General features: G+C 38.4%; 1 protein-coding gene across 2 annotated transcripts in view; it reads right to left on the reverse strand.

Annotated features, from left to right (window-relative positions):
• Nucleotides 1-9,962: 9,962 nt before the first annotated feature.
• PMS1 (PMS1 homolog 1, mismatch repair system component) overlaps nt 9,963-21,292 on the reverse strand; it is a gene marked incomplete at both ends in the record, with an annotated part of 39,046 nt that continues 27,716 nt past the window's right edge. For both annotated transcript variants that reach the window (XM_079539204.1, XM_079539203.1), the window contains 4 exons: nt 9,963-10,133; nt 12,699-12,859; nt 18,702-18,832; nt 19,381-19,836. In XM_079539204.1, coding sequence (XP_079395330.1) covers nt 9,963-10,133; nt 12,699-12,859; nt 18,702-18,832; nt 19,381-19,836 — 919 coding nt within the window. The remainder of the gene's footprint in view (nt 10,134-12,698; nt 12,860-18,701; nt 18,833-19,380; nt 19,837-21,292) is intronic.

A 21,292-nucleotide genomic window follows, 5' to 3' on the forward strand; every position in this document is an offset into this window, starting at 1 on the left:
AGGCTGCCAAGCAGAAGACTAGTAAGTGTTCCCACAATCATTAAATGGATAATTAAAATAAAAATGATTAGAAAATGTTGCTGCTGACCCCGTCCAGTTAAACTGCAGAAATATATATGCTGTTGAAATCTAAGTAAATGGCTTAAAAAAAACCCCACTTCTGTAATTTGCAGGGTCAGCACTGCTAATTCATAGCAAGACCATGGCACACTGAGGAGGACTTTAAAATTCTCTAAATATATATACCACCATACAGACACTGCACACTATGACACGTATGTACAATAATGAAACAACATGGACACCTTCGTCTACTTATTTGTAATGACATCTCAAACGAAACCACACAAAATAACACTTCTCGGGTTTAGTAGAAGGTGGGACAGAACAGGGAATGTATTTTGCCCCATTGATTAGAGTGAACAAAAGTGGCCATGATCTTAACACCTGGGAAAAGTCAGGGCATGCACAGCTGGCCGCGAGCTGGTCACACATTCCTGAGGTTACAATTACAACCAGTGTTCTCAAACCAGGCTCACTGACGAGCAGTTGCAGATGGCCAAAATGCTTATGTGTGGAAATAGCTTTACTCAGCAAAATCTTAGAAAAATAACGTATCAATAGGAACACTTGTATATGTAGATGTAGCATTTTCTCAGTGATGTTTTCTTCAGTTAGCCCACAGGTCATGTAATATAAACTGAAAACAGGAAATCTCTTGTGTTGCACGCCATATATATCACTCGGTACCAGAGTATCGCTTTCTGCAGCAAGCAGGCTTCCCCTGCAGTTGAAGCAGGGAAACAGGCTGCACACAAGGTCCCATTCCCAGGTCTGCCAGCACTGGGTCAGATCTGGGCTCCACGTGTTGGCTTCCTGATGAGGCAAACGGGTGCAGTGCTGCTCCCACCCATGTACACAGCGCCGTGGTGCAGATGCGGGGGTGAGCAGCACTGAAAGCCATCAGGTACAATTTCAGAATCTCTACAAGTACCTACTTGCTCCCTCTTAAGTAATGACTTTCTACAAAGATGTTACAAAAACTGCAGTGATCAGAACTCAACCAAGGTAAAATCATAAACATGGCCTGCTGAGGCACAATTACATAGAGCTTAATTCCTAGCTATTTACTGAACCATCCCTGCAGGATGCTCCTTCTGTCAGGTTGGTTACCTGGGAGCCACTCAACCAGGTGACATATTCTTTCTTACGTACAGGATGTCCGAACTTCAGTATAAGAACAACAGCTCCAACTGTGCTAAAATACAGGAGGGAAGAAGCACTTCAATGCAGCACATACCTTGAATTTGATGTTTCCAAACTCCTCAGTTGAACGTCCAGCAGAATCTTTATCAGAGTTATACCTCACACCTACAGATTATCAGGCTTCCCACCAGAGGAGCCAGAGCAGGTAACCATGGAAGAATTATCAATTAAGATTTCAACCAATCAACACCAATGTCTATTTGGACGACTAAATGAATCTTGTTTTCCAGACAAAAGAACAACTACCTTTTCCAACACAAAATATGACAAAATCCCTTCATCTGAGTGCAATTACAAACATTCTGATTGCAGAATTTTCCCTATAAAAACACAGGAGAACAAATGTACAAGAACATCGCTCATCCCTGCTGTCCTCCGAGCCAGCACCAGACGAACATCTTTATGCACATGGTCAGCAAGACCAAAAGGTCACTATGGTTTTAATTTACTATTTGCCATAAAACTCCTATCGCAAGCAGAGTTGGCAAACGTTTCTCAGACATTGCATGTAACTAGAAGTCAACAAACTGCAAAGTTAGGTTACAAACCACTCTGTGCAAAGTCCTATTAATAATTTCTGATCCAAAGCAGCCCAAGGCCCACCTCCCCACGTGCCACCACACTCTACACTGCACTCCTTCACAGAGACAGCCCCAATGAAGATTAAGGTATTTTGCTAGGATCAAGTGAGCAAGGCCAGACTGTTGGACAGCCATAATCATAACTTTCTCCTAAACTAGCAGTGCCTGCACACAACACTTGTTATCATTTAACTTAAAAATCTTTTTAATAAGTAGTTTAAAATGTATTTCCTAAATTTGAAGGTTAATGACAGAGAGCATCAAAACCTCCTGAAAGAGTTTGCTGTGAGATAAATTTGAACTGGTCTGTTCCCTTCTGCATATTGAGATTTTCAGAGATAATTTTATTCAGCTTGTAACTACCAGCACAAATGCTGATTCTAAATATATCTGCTGAACTCTAAATGACTCCTGTTTATAGAAATAGGACATAACAAGCCATTAAACGCTCCTTACAACAAACTGCCCTGTGCCAAAATACTTGTTGCAAATTTTTAAGTTAAAGACTCAGGCTGACAAGGTTAAGAAAACTACTAAGACAGTTATTATTGCAATACACTGTACCTTACAAGTCTTCGTTCAGAATTTTAGTTTTAATTCACACAGGCTTGCCAATTAAAAAAAAAACCTGCCAGCGCTCAAGACTATGATTGCTTAGCATGATTTAAGGAATCAGCACAACACTTTCTTGCTGTACAGCATCCAGGTAAATGCAGAAGGAGCAGGGTGCACTAGTTTAACAAAAGACTGCACACTTTTGGTGACTCTTGGTACCACTTGTTCTAAAACTTCAGCACAAAGGATTCTACAAAGAATTCCTAATTAGGTGAGAGATAAGCACAGCCAACCATTAGCCATTACGTTCAGACCAATTACGCCAAAAACCTAAAAGCAGAAGCTTAGCTGCAAGAACTGGGTTTCCTGTTCCCCCACCACAACTCTGCATCCAGCTCAAGCTGCTGATGGAGTTGTGCAGGAACTTCCATAACCTAACAGCAGTCGGTGCACTTTTCAGCGTATAGAATTATGAAGGTGGAAAAGATCTGTAACATCATCTCACTCAAGCGCCCACCTACCACCAATATTGCCCCCTAAACCGTGGTCCTTAACATCACATCTACACATGTACATCTACAGTAAAGCTTGCTAACAGTACAAAAGGTTGCAGTTCTGAAAGGATGGAGTCCACCTTACTGCTCTCTCATAGTCAATGCAAAAAATCACATTTACTTATTAGCAGATGTAGATTGAAACTGTCAGCTCAAATCCATACTCTCTGAAGGAGCTGGCAGTGTTTTCACATGCTCAGAGGTTGCAGCAAACAGAGTTACAGCTCTCTTATGTGGCAACAGATCACAAGCGAATAGTTTTCAAATGCAAAGCTTTAGGAGCAATAACGGCAGCAATGCTGTGTAAAGGAGGATGCTACCTTGTGGGAGAAGTAACTGAATCCCTCTGAAGAGGGAACATTTTCTAGAACTAGTTTCACACATCTGAGTAACTACAAACAGGTTCTATACTAATTTATACATACCTACACTGCCAGGGAATAGAAATTTTAACTGACTAAGTAAGAGTCAAATTCTGTTTGTTTTAAGTGAAGAAGAACAGAAATCCCATAGCACATTGCTTTGAAAGAATCTATTTATTACTAGTCAGTTCTGGCCCAAAGTTTGACAAGAATCACTCCTCACAGCTGAAACCATTTGCCTTTCAACAACTACTTTATATGAAATAAACTCAAATTATTTCCAGAAGGATTTTCCTTTACTTTCTCCAGAAGTTAGATGACAGGATTTCTTCTAAACCTACTGAATGAATACGAGAGGGTTCCTCTTATTATTTAATCGAGACAAATTCTCTCATCTCTAGTTAAGACCACTCATTCACCTTGTAGAAACAGTACCAGGCTAATAAGCACAGGGAAAGACACAACATCTTTATTTTATATCCACTCAAATCATTTTAAGACTCGGCATCTTTACAGTCCTCCAAAAATGAGTGCAAACTGTACTTCTACCAACGTCATTTTCTCACTGGACGACCTGAGAAGTGAGCACTCCTATAAAATCACCTCTAGCAAAATGGTTGCTCCTTGTGCCAATATTCTAATTTGAACAGGCACTGTAAGTGCAGAGACATGAAATACCGGTTATTTAAAACAACAAAAATGTTATGATCCAATTACTGCCGAGTTACTCCATGCATGAATGAACAAATTGACCTGAGTTTGAATACAGTATTTTAATAATGCAGCTGCCATATTCATTGGTCTTTACGTTTCCTGAAAGCTAATCTGCCAAACAAGTTATAGAGCATTAATCTTCTGCGCTTCCGTTCTTGGAGTGCTGAGTTAGTAATGCTCCACAATTTCACGTGATTTCACTGAAGTGTTGTTTTCCCAAAATATGTGTCGCATTCACAGATACCATAACTTCAACACGAGCACATTTTCATTCGAGGAACTATCAACTCTGAGGAGGTGAGTGGCAAGTACCCATTTCTGCACAACCTCAGGTCAATTTAGGCACTGACTTTTAAATACTTGTTTTAGCTACACGTGGTGTCCACATTTGCGAGTTATTTTTTCCCATAAGCCGTCAGAATCATAGCTGTTCTGTACTTCAAAACCTCAGTAACATGACACATCTGCCTCAAGGCATACAGAAAATAAGCTTGGGTTGAAGCTATTTTCACACAGAACAAAAACTCCCATGAGCTACCTAAAAGCCTCATTTGTACCACCTTATGAGCGCTGCCCCAACGTGCAGTGATGTGAAGTGCTGGATCTAAAAGAGTCTGCTCTGGCAAAGCTTTACCCACGATGCCAAGCAGCAATGGAGGGTGTAATTACCAAGGAAGAAATAAGCATTGAAAAACTCAAAGTTCAGGGTCGTTTTGGCTGAGTAATTCCAACAGAATTGTCAGTAAAATTACTGATGTGCAAAAGGACGTCATCAATTGATAAAAACTACAGTGCCATTGGATAAACATTTACAATGTCAGATACGTAGATGATAAAAAAACCCCTGAGAATTCTGTAGCTGCAGATGACAGCACTACTACAGTTAATATTTAATCACAAGATTGTGAGAATGTTCAGTAGTGGGGGACAGGATTAACATATTGCTTTAAAACATTCCATTACTTTCTGCATCTGTTTACTGATAATAAAAGAAACAGCTGTTCTAAATGTAACATTAACAGGTGTAAACCATTCATTTGAGATTTTAAAACAATAATTCTCATCTATTTCCTCTGGAGCTATTTTGAAATGACATTACGAGCACCCCTCCTATTAGCTTACACAATTAACTAGTAATTGTTTAAACTCTTCTCATGTCCGCAAAACATATACATGTGGAGTTAGCTTCCTTCTCGTTTTGTGCAAAAGGCTCTGTTCTTATGCAGGGCACATCCTGAACTAATTCACCAGATGTGTTCCATAAAATGTTTGGTCACACTATTCAGCAGCTTTCCTTTAGCAACTGTTCTATATCAAATTTACTGTAAAAAAAGCATCATAATTATGAAGTAACACTGTATCAAATTCACAGACCTAATACCTCACTATGCGTAGTTAAACTATGAATGATAATTGAGCTTGAAATTGTATATTTACTTTAAATAAGTCCTCCAAATCATCTGCAACAATGTGTGCTTAATTCGAAGCCATTAACAAAAGATTTAACATTTCCACATTTATACTCTTCATAATTTTAGATATGATACTCTGTGCTTAAGGAGGAGAGAGAGAGAGAGAGAATAAAAGCCACTTCTGGTAGGTTTCCATTTGAAAAATTAAATGAACATCCCTTAAGCTTAATCTAAATCTTAACCCAGTCTGCTAAATACTGAATATAAAAGAAACAGATTTTTAAACTCTTCAATATTACTATTGTAGCAAAAAAAATAAAAATAAAAATTAAAAAAAGCAACAAAAACACCACCAGTGACAAACAACAAATGCAAAGCTGTAGGTTTGTCTAAGAAACATGCACACAGAAACCCAATCAACCAGAAACCAGGCCAGATTTCAAAAGATACAACAAGTTCTTAAGACCAAATATTAGCAAATCTTTCAAAAAAAACAAAAAACAAAAAAAAAAAAACAACCAAACAAACAACAACAAAAAACCCTGTTGTCCTTGATGCTTACTTCCATAAAAGTAATACTAGTACATTTGTAAGGAAATTAAAAAAGCAACAACAACAAAAAAACCACTAGAAAACGCATGAAAACCCTGCAATTGAAGAATTATCAGTTGTGCAACCAGAACATTGTTTGACGGTATTGATTCCATTGCTAGATACTTTCAGTAATCCATACTGAAATATAGAAGAGCCCATTTCAACAACATGCACCATAGAATTTGCTACCAATTATTGGCTAAGGGCTCCTCAATTAAGTCACCATCCCCCTGGTTTTGCAATTAATCTCTGAACTGGCACTGCTCATACTGAAAGAATAGAAATATATACCCATGGAAATAATCCAATCCCTTCACATACACACTTCTTAACCAACAGGAAACAGAAACTTCATTATTATGACTCTCAATACATTTAGAAAAGAAACAAGCAGAAGATATTTTTGTGTGCTTATATTTACAAGCAGGAAAAATTTATCTTCCTTCGGTAAGATTCTTCTGTATTTAAAAAGAAAGTTATTGTTCAGTGGCTTCACATTAAGACAGAACTTCTCAGAATTTGGGGGAGGTGGACACTCGAGCTGGAAGTGCACCAGCACAGCCAGCCAAAAAACACCACACACGCGATCCTCCTGAGAAAAGAGGAAAGATACGGAGAGCCAGAAGGTTAAAAAAACCAAAGAGACAAAAAAGCCTTAGTCTGGAAAGCCCTACGTTACTGGACAGGAAATGCTGCTACCTGCACTAGGCTTATCTGGGGAAGGGGAGAAGAGCCCTCCATGAGCAGTTTCCCACATGGGAACACTTTGGCACACCGCTGACTGGAAGGAGGGCACGGCGCTCCCTCGTCACCAGCCCCGGAGCTGCCAGTTGACCACTTTGTCAGGCAGATCTACACAAGAATAGAATGCCAGCAGAGGGCAGTGCAAATACTGGAACTCCCCTGAGATGCCCACAGCCAGCCATTGGCGGTGGAGAGGGCCAGGTCTGAGGCTCCCTGCCTGCTTCACTGCAACCCGTCCTGCTCCAGCTCGTCCTTTAAGGGGAGAGCCTACTAGCAACCAAGCTTTTACACGGTGTTTCACCTCTCCAGCGTTTGTTCTTCCCTCCCGATAGGGAGCACGGTTCAGGGCTGCTGCCCGCCGATACCCCCGGTGCTCTGAGGAGACTCGTCACGTCACCCGAGGGCTGAGAGACAGCAGACAAGGATCAAAGCTGATAGGCATTTCAGTGCAAGAACCACTGCACCAAAAACACTGCCTGGCTTCTCTAAAACTATCTAAAACCATCACCAAGTTCCCCTCAGCATAGCATCAGAACAACTCCCAGTTTTAACTCACAGGCAGCTGCCATTGCTGAGGTGAGGTACAGCCTCGTCCCCACAGCGCCGTCCTGCAGCACTCGCTGCCAGCACCCAGCCTCAGCACCTCACAAAGACTAAGAGAAGTCTAAACTGAGACCAAAAGAACTCTACGCTCACCTACCTGAAGGAGATATCTCGAGGTACCTCCGGAGCACAGAACAACCAGCCTGGGCAGGAAGGCAGGAGGGAAGCACACCTGCCCCACAGAAATGCCTGCTGCTCATTTGTTGTCATGGCAACGGAGCCCAGCTCAGCACCTGTGCAGATGCTGGCTGTATCAATTCACCACCCACCTCACCTGTGTACCTTTGAGTGAACAACCGTTAAACTCAGGAACTGCTACATAGGCTAATTGAGATTAATATATATATGTATGTAGGACTTACTGAGATTAACGCACATACAATTAACTACTCTTCCTAACCAATTGAAATCAGAGCATGTTATCATTTAATTTCTTCACTTGGTGATCCATTCTCCGTATTGACTTTGGAATTTCTCATGGCTAGGGCTGCTCTTTCAACTCTTAACAGTTTGTATCCAAACAAGAGTAAAAATAAACTATAACCTCCCACATCCACTACCACACCAGGATCCTGTTTTCCCCTCAGACCCCAAAGTCACATCTCATTCCTGTGCCTCCATACCCCTCCTTGCTTTCACTCTGAAAATTGACATCTTCTGCAGTGAGTGGCATTTACAGACAATGTGAACCTAGTCTTCCACTCATGCTCTCATTACAAATTAAGAGACCTTGCTTGTGCACTCTCTTGGTCCCCGCTCTGTTCTCCTCCCCCTGTCCCTGTGCTGCTGACCCCTCCTTCTCTAATGACTCCTTCCTGCCCACGGGGTTTGCCGTCAGTGTGAGTATATAACCAGTTCTGCAGTGTACTGCTAGGCCTCTGATGAGGCTCCTAACACTCTCTTTAAAGTCATCCCAACACACCAAAACCTGTTAAGATCTTTCACAGCTGGGAAACATAATGCCAATCCAAAAGAAAGGTGGCAGCTGCTTGATCACCCAGGCTTTGGATGCATGATCCTCTTACTGGTTTTTCAGTCAAGCACATCAACCCCGTGCCTTCTGCAGGTCTCTCATGGCCAGGATATTCACAGCTATGTCTTAGGACTCCCTCAGAGTAACAGCAGATATCAAACCTTCTCCAGAAAGAGACTACTGCTTCCCCCTTTACACTTAATTACTACTCTTGAAGGCTCTCACTGCCTAGTATTTCAGCTGTTCTCAGTCTGACATATGACAGGTGCACAAGAGGTAGGGAACAGCAGAAGAGGAACTCACATATTCCTTGTGCTCAAGGCAAGAGGAAGGGAGTACCTTGTTTGCTATTGCACTTTTGCTGCTGCACTATCCTTCCACGTATCAGGAGAGGTAATAAATACTACTTGCTGTTGCATCGTTCATTAGCTCACCGCTGTTTGGTACAGAGCACTATATCATTAATCTGCATTTTCACACTATGCATTTCCTTGATACTCTGATATTCTTGCCCACAAAGCAGCTTCGATTCAGGCTTTTCAGCAACCTTTTAACCACTTACCTAGCAGCCACAGAAACACTGCAAAGTTAGGCTAACTCCCATACTTACAGAGTACTGAAGTGTGCTGTGACAAAACAATTAGGGACATACACAGATTTACAGGTCATCTTGTTTGAAACCTTTAAACATACGCTTCCAGAGACGTGTTGCACAGAATGCATAATCTAGTAAAATTATGGTAGAAACAAAATGAACAAGTTTACCACCATCAGCAGCTCTTCATATAGCAGATTTCTCCCTAATTACGCCATGCTCTTTTTGACTGAGTACTGTCTGCTTCCAAATGGCAAATGGTTCAAGTACAGCACTGCACTATTGCAGGTGTGTTGACATCTGCTGCCAGTGCTAACCTGTACTCTCATGACTCTGATCCATTCATCTTTTAAATAATAAGCTGGTTTTCATTAATCTTAAGTTTTAGCATTGTACTGAACTTTTAAGAATCACAACTTTGCACCTGAAGGTTAGAAATAATTGGAGTGATTTGCACAGTTAATAGAAAAGCTTTTCAGAGATTGAACTCTAGGACTTCACAAAATTTAACAGTTTACAGATAGAAATCCAACAACATAAATATGTGCCAATAACAACCATATATGGTAGGGCCATATTTAAACGCTTAAATAACTTACTGCTATCTGGCTTCCTTTAAAAATTAACATATCTTGTCATAGTGCAATAAATTTTGCCACGCTCTGTTGAGAGCAGCTTATAACCATATCTAAAACATTTTGACATACTGATATTTTCCAAATCTGCAGTAGTGAGAAAAGCATCAAACTAGTTGAGAATATTTCTTTAATAAATTCTTTTTTAAAATAGTGGAGCTTTTCTCTACAATATTAATTTATTTCCATTTGTCAAGTAGCATTTGAATTTAAATTAAAAAAAAAAAATCAAGAAGGTGAACTTTGATAATGAAAAGTAACTATACAAAAGCTTCACACAAAACGTGCTGAGGTTACAGAATAACGATCAAAATTAAGCAAGAGAAATCTGATCCCAAACAAAATGTTCCATTTACTGAATAATTTCCTTGGAGTTATGGCTTGTTAACTTCTGGAATATCTGTTAAGTGATGAAAAAAAGGACGACCATGAACACAGCCTTTATTTTCCCTTCCAAGCTGTTGCTTCATCCTGTAAATTGTGTTTTCTACATCTTCTTTTGACAAATGTAAGGGCAGCTGCCGAGCTAAACGCACTGCTTCTCCCTGTGGAAAGGAAAAACAAAAAAAAACCCAACAGTTTTAAAGTTCTGCTTTGTAATATGTTAACCTGGGGCTATCAGAAAGCATGAATGAAGCACTCACTGGGGAAAGGTCACTGTTTTCTTTCACTTTTATATACTCTGAATCCTAGAAACACAAATTAAACTCTAAACATATCATACTGGTCATTTCATGCTCCTCTGTGACAGTCACACACAGTCTACTGGTCATGTTGGCACTTTTTCTGTTAGGGTCCCTGTGTTCCTGAATAGCTCAATTTCTCTGTTGGTGACAGTGTTGCCTGAAAAGATTTACCAGTTCACAAGATGCATTCTACACCACAAAATTGTGAACTGGTTTAAATTAAACAAATAGTTAAACAGAGTATTAAAAAAACTATTGTGAAGTTTTAGGTCAATGCTGTATTAAATATATACTTTATACTATTGTCTCACAGAACTAGAAATGAAAAGTGACAGCTAAACACTGCACTACTAGCAAACATCCTCAAAGAATCAGTAGCTTCAAAATTAATTTGTTTCCTGCTGTTATCTTAGGCTGTCATGCCTTCACAAGGCATGAAACCAACATTTAACATTTTTTAATATGAATCTTTTCAGCCATTCCCCCCCAGCTCTCTCTTCCAAATGGAAAAATGATCACTGTGGACCATTCTCTACTTAGGCAGGCTTTTACTTTGACCATTACTCTATTTTTGCTTCTAGGTTTACCAGAAGATAGCCAAAGAAGAAGATACGCTGATTACTCCAACTTTGGACAGAAATTGCATCTTTGAACATGAAGTGATGGTAAAAATAAATAAATAATAAAAATCCAGTGCTTACTTTTAAAATTTATCTTTTTCACGAATGCAAGCCATATACTTTCCAGGGAATATGCATTTTCCAGCTCCTATTACTGCTCAACATTCTTTTGAACTGTTCCTCACAAGATTGCCAACAGCTTTTAATAATGCTTTGATAGTCTCTTGAAATACACTTTACTGTACCTTCATATATACACACTCTCTCCTTTTAAACATACAAATCAACTCCATCCCAATCCAAGAGACAGGTATTTGTAAGTAGAGAACTTAAAGCTTCCACCTCCAAATGAGGTTACATCCCTGTCTCAATGCTTAACTGACTCTTTCCTTAAGAGTGCATGACAATAGCAAAGGCAGCTGTAAATTTACTGACCCCAAAAAGCAGCAAAAGATTTGTATAATGAATGTTCAAAAGGTTGATATATATATATATTTACATTATATAATTACATTATTACATTATTATTACATAATATTATATAACATTATATTATATTCTATATATATTCCATGTAAATGTCTGGGCACACTATGTACCCTAATTCAGAAAAACACACAGGCAAGAGCTTGTATAAAAACAAGCTTAACATATACCTCGGTATTCTTTTGAACAGATATCTCAAGAACTGTGGCTTAAGATAGCATTAGTAAACTATCTAGAAATAAGACAAGAAATTATGGAAAACTACTTCTTTTAGTTATTCCAGCTCTTACTAGTACCATATTTATTAGCCTTCTCTGTCAATTCATGCCTATTATTGTCTCTGGGCAGACAATTTTATCTACTGCATATCAAACATTAAAAAAAAAAAAAAGTAATTCTGGTTCCAACTGTTGCATAACAACATCTGAAAGAAAACAGCTTAAAGATTCTTCTACTAAAGCACCATTTCTCTGGCTGCTTGTGAATAGTGCTGGCTGCTGGTAAAGAACACATGGTTTCCTGCAAAACTTAGTCACTAGTGCCTTGAGTAGAGTGGACTTCTGAGACTCAGTTGTCAGCATGTGCTGCCCTTAACTTCAGAAGTTATTGATGCTAACTAAATACAAGCATTTGCAGAAGCATATGGGTTTCACTACATGTGAGACTTCATTTCTTTCACTTCCATGTCTTAATTTCAGTGACAGCTTGCTTTTTTGGCAAAGAAAATTCTCTTTGTCTCTTATCCCCTTTTGGAATGAATCATAGGAATTTTTCTTCGTCAAATGGAAATGGTGCACTTTCTGCTCTTCAGGACATGCAACTCTTGGAGGTTCACACAAGAGTTAAGTTTCTGTTAATTCCTACTTTTCATAAACTAATAACTTAAATCATTTTATTATTCCTTCACAGATCTACTTAGGAGGGAATAAAAGCTTGATTACTGTTCTGGATTCAACTGCATTGAAGAGCTGGAAAGCGATTTTATGACTTTTCTGTATTCTAACAAGGAGAAATTGCCTTTCTGGTCTGAAAACTGCATACCCAGAAAAACCCTGTGAGCATAAACTCTCAGCATGTATTAGATCACAATGGATGACTGTTTTGTGGCATGTCTGATGGAAGTATTTTGGTAAGCAATGCAGAGCCCGTACACCTCAGAGAGGATCTGGCACTCTCCTTTTCAAAAGTAACTTCTGTTCAGACAAGAATTACATTACTTACAATGGAAAATTGAAAAAAGAATCTCAACCTTCAAGATTTTAAAGACTTGCTATGAGCTCAGCTAGCCAATCTTTACAAGTAAATTGTTATGCCTTACCTCCAAGTAGTTTATCACTTTGAGAGGTCTGCATTCATATACTTCCTTTGCATTTCTATTAACTACTGCATTCAGAATTTCTTTCAAATCAGAAACACCATAATAGGACAGACAATTAGCCATTCCTTCTATTTCCATATGGCTTTCTGTAGCTGAAGCACCTGAAAACACAAAAAATAAAACAGCAATTTACGCACTGCTTTGATTTCTACCCTGGAGCAATTCAGAGAAAGTTAAACGGATCTAAAATCACTTAATAGATTAGTACAATGAATTCAATGCAATTAGGAAACCTTTTTTACTCCTCCTTTGAAATGTGTTTCTTTGTTCAAGGTTTCAAAATGATGATTTGTCCATATTGACATCACAAGCCTACCGGCTGAATTTAATTCAAATCCTAGCTGGTGCTGCTGAAATGCTTAAAACCTTCTGCAGCATTTCCAGCCTTGAGCATAGCTTTAATTAAAGCTTCTACAGCTTTGATTACTACATACGTTAAGTTAAATTAGAAGCTTATAATAAAATACAATTTAATTTGAAAATAATTAAAACAATGTTGGCCCTATTTTCTATGTAACTGGTTTAAACATCTGTACAGTTCAACTTCCATCATAACATTCGACTTCCACCAAACCAAAAAGCAGTTATTTCTCCCAGCACTGCAGAGAAAGATCTGAAGCCCACATATCTAAAATCTCGATGACAGACTTCATACACGCTCACGTGACACCACTACAATTTAAAACGAGATTAAATCCTCCCTTTGTTTTGGCCTAAGGTGGGAGAATCGCATACATTCAGCCTGGATCATGAATGACTTTGTGAAATCAAAAGAGGAAACAAGCAGACTGGCATAAACTGGATTAAATTAAAGAACTGCAACAAGGGATCGTTCATATTCCTAATAATACACAAGCTATCATACTAGAAGTATCTGAAGATTTTAGAGATTAGACAAAAATGTACATACAATGTAAGTCAAGACAATGTATTAGCCATTGCAATTAGATCGTTATTATCCACGACTGGTCATTGTTAATTTGACAGTAATTAAATGAGACTGCAGATGAACAGAAGGACTGTATAGGTTGAAAAGTGTTGTCTAAATATGGGTATGTCATAAAGGTAAATCATGCTGATGGAGTTTTTCAGGCTTCGGGCAAGAGATATTTTGATCAGAATGGGAATTTGATGCAAGGAACTAAGAATCACATAATCTCATCCCAGCAACATATTTAGCACCACTTCAAATTTGGAATTTTACTTCCTTTTTCATCCAGCATTGTTGTCATCCTCTTCCTCAGGCCGTCTTTCCCTTAGAATCCCAGTCTCAGCTAGTAAAGCCCAACATTTTTACGTACTGCTGTGAGCCTGCAATCAGAACCAGCTGAAAGCAACAAAGTTTGCCAATTATTAAAGATGAGGTAGGATCACATACAATGCCAGTATTTCTCCATAAGAAAGGCTGCAAAAGATCGCAGCAAACATAATCCATTTTTCATCTCCTTCACCACTTCTCTTCATTTTTACGCAATTTCTGCTTTATTTAAAGTAAGACTAACCTCGTGTTGCTGATTCAGATCACTTGCTTATGCTCCTCTTTCTACAATAACAGCACATCCTATCTGACAGCTTTTCAATAATTTGCAATATAGGCTACCAAATGCAGGACACAGAACTTCAGTACATTTAAGATTTCCAGTTGAAAAGTATGAATCCTCACAGCTACCCTTAAAATTTCACGACTGTAAGATTCTGGACTTGCAAAGTAAATTTTTGCAAATGCAGTAAACCAGTCAGACACGCTTCCTAATGAGACTGCTTGAAACTCATGGGTTTTACCAATAACAATTTCTCCATATGCAAATTTTGACAGTCAGATTTAACTTCACAATACTGTTCATTTACTTATGGGTCAAATCAGACTTGAGAGCACACCATATGAACAAATAATACAGCGTCTGAAGTCTCCTTCTCTGGTAACTTCTATTTCTCCCTTTCTGCTTATGTTCTTCAGACTGAAAAGCAGCGCACTGCATGCTGACTAACATATATTTATCTGCAAGTCTTCGCAGGAATTCAGACAGTGGCAACGTTTGATGATATAAGCAGATGTCCAAACCTCAATATACTTGTAAATTTTTGACAAAATATACGTTAAAATTTTTGAGTACTCAAACAGCAGTCTTCAAGCAGTTTCCATAGTGAATTCTGTGAAATGCTTTCCAACTTCCAAGGAAAATATTTCAATGAACAAATAAACTAGTTTTCAACTGAACTAAAAATGTGGATTTCTCATTGCTAAAAATTTCCCCTTTGTCTGTCCAAACAAAACATTCACAATCACCTTTGGATAATTCCTTTTCGATGGCCAGGAAAATCTGTTCTCTTCCAGCTGCCACCTAGATTAGGTGACACTGTAAGACTACCTAGCTTACAGACCTCAATCAAAATCAAACTGAAGTAAAGCAGCAGCATGATTTTCCACCGGTTGTTTACAAGCAGCAGCTTGTATTACTAAAGGAAGCAGGTTAGCTGTGCGTTATTGCTCTTTGAAACCTTATAAACACAGTCTTTGTATACACATAGTTTGGATATGTGTATTCTATTAAGATTACAGCTCAACTCTAACATTTTGCCTTAGTTCAAGGCACATAGATTAAAAAAAAAAAAAAGGGTAAGACACCGTGCCAGTTCTCAGTTCATTTCCACCCAAGCATCCACCCATCTCAAGTTTTCACAGAGGAAATGGATTTGTTGTGAACATCTGTATATCATAAATATGATAAGAACTGGATGGAAAGTAATCCTTACTTCCTGAAATGGTTCTCTGCGCATAGCGATCACTGCAAGCTGTACTCAGCAAACAAATGCCAGGAGGAACCCAGAAGTAAAAGCAATAAGAGCACTCTCTCAAAGGCAGCATCACTTCAAGTCTCAGCAAGGCCAGAACACTGAGTGGGCGGGAGGGTGGTGAAGGAGGACCGGAGCTCAGCGTCACCACTTATGAGGATCACAATTGGCATGTTCCACAAAGAAACCATTGATTTTGCCTAAGTGACATTTATGCCAAGAAACTTTCCTGAGTTATTTCACAACATGTTTTTCACTGTCAGCTATCCAGAGAAAAATGTAGTTAAAAACTCTTTAGAGTGCTGAGAATCAATATAGAGAGACAAAGAAACAAAAATATTGGTCTACCAAACAAGACAACATGGTATATCCAACATCTAGAACACTTAAAACAGCTTTGGTTGCAATCACTCAAACAAAGGTAAACTACATTCTCATTTTACAGCAAGAGAATATTCAAAGGACAGACGTAGCCTTAAAAGAAACCATACCCAAGCATGGTCTGGAACTCCTGCACTCTTGGAGAAACTACTGTCTAAAGGCTGGACTCATGAAAGAAGAAAATGTTGCCACAAGTTCAAAGATTTCCCAATAAAATGGTAGAACAAAATCATACACAGAGTCCTTGTTAGGAAGAACAAGGGTATGAAGTTATCACAGGAGTTGAATCAAGTCTACATTAAGAAACAGCAATTAAAAGAAGATCTATGAGAGCTGACAAATTGGACAGTAGAAGGGTTAAGGACCAACTGATGGCATCACAGGCTTAATCAGAAATATTAATTAAACGACTTGTTTCTTTGCAAGAAAGTATTAGTAGGGATACAACTGTCACATTCAAATGCAAAGATAAAGAAAGGAAAACCTCTGCTTATAAAAAAAGAGAATTTCTGTCTATTAATACATACTCAAGAAACAAAACCCGAGGCAACTTCAAGTTCAAAAACAACTGAGTAAATGTCCTGTTTATAGGCTGTCTGAGTTTAAAAAAAAAAAAAAAAAAAAAACAGAAAACAAAAACCAAACCACAAGACAAAACAAAGGACACAGTAGAATATTTAATGAATTGAACTTGTTCCCAAAGTTAACAAGTCCCACAGAATATTCAGGTGTAAGCTTTACATCAAGATTATACAAGGATATTTAAGTTAAAGAACCTCAAACTACACAGAAATTTTCTAGAACAGACAATTAAGGAGTGTTGATAATTAATAATCATGTTTCTGAAAAATAACTTCAATAAAGTGTTTGTAACAGAAGTAGATAATAGTGCATTTCAGAGCTAAGTTTAAGGGAAAATAATAAGGAAAGGAAGAAAAAAAAAAAAGAGGAACTGATGAAGTATTAAGTAAAAATCCATAGGTCAGTTGGAAAAAATGGCTGGGTGAAATTCCATTTTTTCTGTTGGCATTTCTACCTTCATCTGCAATAACATGCTATAACAGAGGCTGTAACTGCCATAACATCATTAGCAGAAGCTTATAAATATGACTGACAAGCCTCAAATGTTATTAATGTCTCATTCAAGTAGTTAAAATATAAGACTGTAACTAAGAACTGAAATAGATTTCCATTCCTCAGGTAGGCTGGCTATACAGTAACCATCAAGTCCTTGATTAAATGGTTCCTCAACCTGTACAGTGCACGTAAAGCCAACAGAGCACTGTTTGTACCTTCCTTAAACTGCATAGTAAACAAGGACAAGGTTCCTCACAAGACTTCCTTTTCTTAATTTTATATAGTTAGGGACACAGGAAAACAATTGCTATTTCCTGGTTACTGCCATGAGTCCTATAACATTATATCATCTAATTTCACTCTTGTACTGAGCAAACTATTTTAAAAGTAGATTGCCTTTTCCATTCCCACAAGACTGAAAACGGTCTTCAAAAATTTATTCACACCCAGTTTAAAAAGGTGGAAAAAAATAGGAAGGTACATAAGCAATAAGGCCTCCAATCCCTTCTTCCCATATTTGTCTAGAGACAAGTTGTAGATTTGCTCAGTTTTTTTATTTGCTTGACTGACAGCTTCTTAAAAGCTGTCTCTTACCACAAGTACTTGAATCCCTTAATGATTCAATCTAATTGCTTTCATGAACACTTCTAGACAGCTCTCATTATTTATCACATGATTTAGCCACTCAGAAGGAAGCATCCTTGTTTTTACTGTACGTGGTTCAGAAAAGAAAACAGCTTAGGCTCTGTTCTGCCCAAGAGCCAGCCCCTGACAGAAGGAGTTACTGTACATCCCTTTTTCATACCTACTCCTAAAAGATCCCATATGTTTGAGCAGATCTGTCATCACTGTACATATGCGGGGATCTGTAACACATGAAGCTATAGCATTTCTAACAGCTCCTATAGCGAACCTTTCCTCTGAGCTGTCACAGCTAGGTACTGCCCCCAAGGAAGTTTGCTTTTCTTGGAATTCTGCTGCAGAAATCCTGCTGCTCAGAATTGATTCTGGGCGGGTTGCCTCTGGATTTCAAACAGCATCACTGTAAATTATTCTTCAGAAAAAAAAAAAAAAAATCTATAAGCACTTAATTTTTACTGCTAAGCTGAAAGAATCTCAGAGTGGAGACCAACCTCTATCAAAACAGCTGATGATGATCCTCTGACCCACTCTTTACCAGCCCCTTTGGGCACTGTGCTACAATCCTGGTATGAAAGAAGACCTGTAACCAGTTCCATCTCCTAACTGGACCTCCTCAGCTGCTGAACAGAAGATGGACAGTCAGCTGAAGCACTCACTCGCGTAAGATTCTGCAAGTAACTCTCATCTTGGAAGAAGCTGCCTTGACTGTAGAAGTCTCATCAGTTTAATCATTCTGCCAGCATGGCAATTCAGCATTTTGAGAAAAGAAATAAAAATGTCACGAGATGCTTACGTGTGAAGAGGAGGTTATACCGCCAGCTACATACCCTTCCTTTTTTATTCATGTTTTCTGTTAGCAGTTTCCATTAATCATTATTGTATATAGATGAATACATCTCTAGCAAAGTAATAGAATCTTAATGTTTAGGAAAACAGGATCTCAGTGCTTTCAGTGATAATGCGATGTAGGACAACAAAATAGACATTTAAATCATTAAATCAGAAGAAAAGAAGCTTCAGTCAGACTAAAAGATATTAAAACCGTCATACCTTCTATCACTTTTATCTGGAAGCCATTTGCTACAAGCCTTGGGTCTGACAAATAACTTGATCCATTTAGTGTCTGGTAATCCTTCTGCATTTTATGAAGAGCATCCATATAGTGAGATTCACCAAGAAGACTAGGAAAAAAAGCAACACCACGCAAACCAACACCCAAAGGGTTAAAAAAATCCTTAATTTTAAAATTAAAACCGCTCAGAAAAATACATTAAAAATGTCAGATATCAAGAGTGATTATGATTTTGAAAAGTATTTCGGAAAAAAACAGTCTTTTTAAAGAAGAAATACAGAATATCAACTATTTACATATCTTACAGAATGACCAAGTTTAGACAAATAGTAATAATTATGTCAGCCACTCCATAATCCATGGGGAAAGTTAGCTAGAGTGAAGCTGTGAAAATGTGGAGCATTTACTTCCCCCCTCTGGGAGAAGAAATTTGTCTTCACTACATTTCCAAACAGGTCACAATTTGTATCATTTGTACTGGAAAATGACCAGACTTGCTCATCCTTTGTTCTTTTGTTAATCTGTAAGAGGATATTTTTATGTTTTGTACCCTTACAGATTCAAATAGTCACAGAATTTGTGAACAAGGCCTTATCAGCCTACTCTACCTAATTATAAATAATGAAAACTACAATTTTTCCCTTATTTGTACTCTACCTGTCTGATAACACAACTGGCTTGTCCAGTTTCTCTACTGGAAGGATATGGTTCATCAGCAATCTTTTACGCAGCAGGGCTTCTTCCAATCTATATGGATTCAGCAACATTAGCTTTTTTTCAGTAGCAAGTATCCAGATATCAGGAAGACTCTGGCGACGGATCAGGCAAAGCTCGTGTTTTTCTGAATCACTCTTCTCATGCCTCTGAAACTGAGGTCTACAGGAACTCAGAGAAAAAGGCACCGTAACAACTTTCACAGGCTGATTACACTTTGGTTTCTTATCAATTCGAAAATGCACCATTTTGTCAAGTTTCTGCTGGTTGGGTGGAGGAGTCTTCAGCCTGGGCTTCTGTTTTTGTGTCTCCTTTACAGGTCTGTTCGCTGCTTCCTGCATGGCTTTGCTAGCCTCTCTGTTGTACCGCTCCAGGTCTCTAGCAGCTTTTATTTCATACCTTAAAAAAGAAAAGAAATTATTTGAACTAAACAAGAAATCACAGACTGCAACCCCTAACACACGAAACCAAAAGACAAGGCAACTACTCCTAGCAAGGTAAGAACTCCCATGGCTCACTCAAGTAGCCACATCGATACGCCTTCCACTACGACCGGGGTGGAAAAAGAGATCAGGGACTGTGCCCCTACACCTCTACTCAGTGAGGATGATGAGTTTGAAATTTTCCTTCCTTATGACAGCCAGGAAAATCTGAATTGTTGAAGGGGGCTACATAAACTGCATTATACAATCAGCTACAGCAGATTGCCTTCGACCTCAATCCCAAAACTATGTTTCACTTGAATTTGCAACGAGACATACAGTTTCAGAAGTTTTGTCACAGGCACATCCAACCCTATTCACAAGGCCACTTGAGCTTCCAGAGCTCTGTAAATTTCAAGTGGAGTCCTGGCATTTAACTAGGAGTTTGGAGGCTAAATAATTTCATAAGCCTCAGGCTTTACTTAAGGTAAAGAAGCACAGTGACTTCAAATAAGATCAGCCATGAATAAAAAGCATGCAAATCCAGAGTAGATATGATTATCACAGAACTCTAAATAATAAACTTACAGATTTTTCAAAAAGTGACTTGATAATGAGCCATTCTAAATGCTGTCTTGATAGTTAAGTTACTATACATACCAAAGCTCTAAAACCTGAAGGGATTTTAAATGAGCTTGTAAACATCAAGATGATAGCTAAAGCTTTATAGATGGTTTATGCTCGCCTCCTACGTATGAGCCTGACTTTTTTGAAGGACAAAGGGGCAATGTGCTACCTCCTTCTTTCGCCCTGATTTGATACTCTAAATTCTGTCAGGTTATTCATACCAATCTGACCTCCAATAAAAGGCAGCGCTATCATACGTAAGTATTGGAAATAAATATTTTAACTGGTCATATTTATTTATTGCTACTTGCTGGAACAGTTTGATTCAATTATGTGTCTGTGTGCTGGAAAATTAAGGTCAACAAAAAGGTCACCATTTGCAATTAATTATGATGTGCTAGCATTCACATATGGTACCAATATTTAGTTAACTAAAAAAAGTCAGCTTAAATGGTTTCTTGCAATAAATCATGTCCTAGAAAATATGGAGTAAATGCTAAGACAAAAAACATCTGCTCCTTTTAAAATATATCGATTAAACCACTTGACCAGAACTTTTTCTAATACAGAATACATTCATACTATTGACCAGATCAATACTCTGCTTTGAACAGACAGAGTTGGAACACATGACAATATTTAACTACAAGAGTACTGACAAATATCCTCCAGAACCAAAACGATTTCAAAGTCAGTCCTACATGCTTTCATTTTAGGCCACCACCAGAAAAACTTTAACCTTGCAAGACCTGACTGCAAGGGCTTTGCCTAACTAACACATGGAGTTCTCCCACTGCTACTTGAGC

This window comes from Tetrao urogallus, assembly GCF_951394365.1.
Source record: "Tetrao urogallus genome assembly, chromosome: 8".
In the NCBI taxonomy this organism is placed as follows: domain Eukaryota; kingdom Metazoa; phylum Chordata; class Aves; order Galliformes; family Phasianidae; genus Tetrao; species Tetrao urogallus.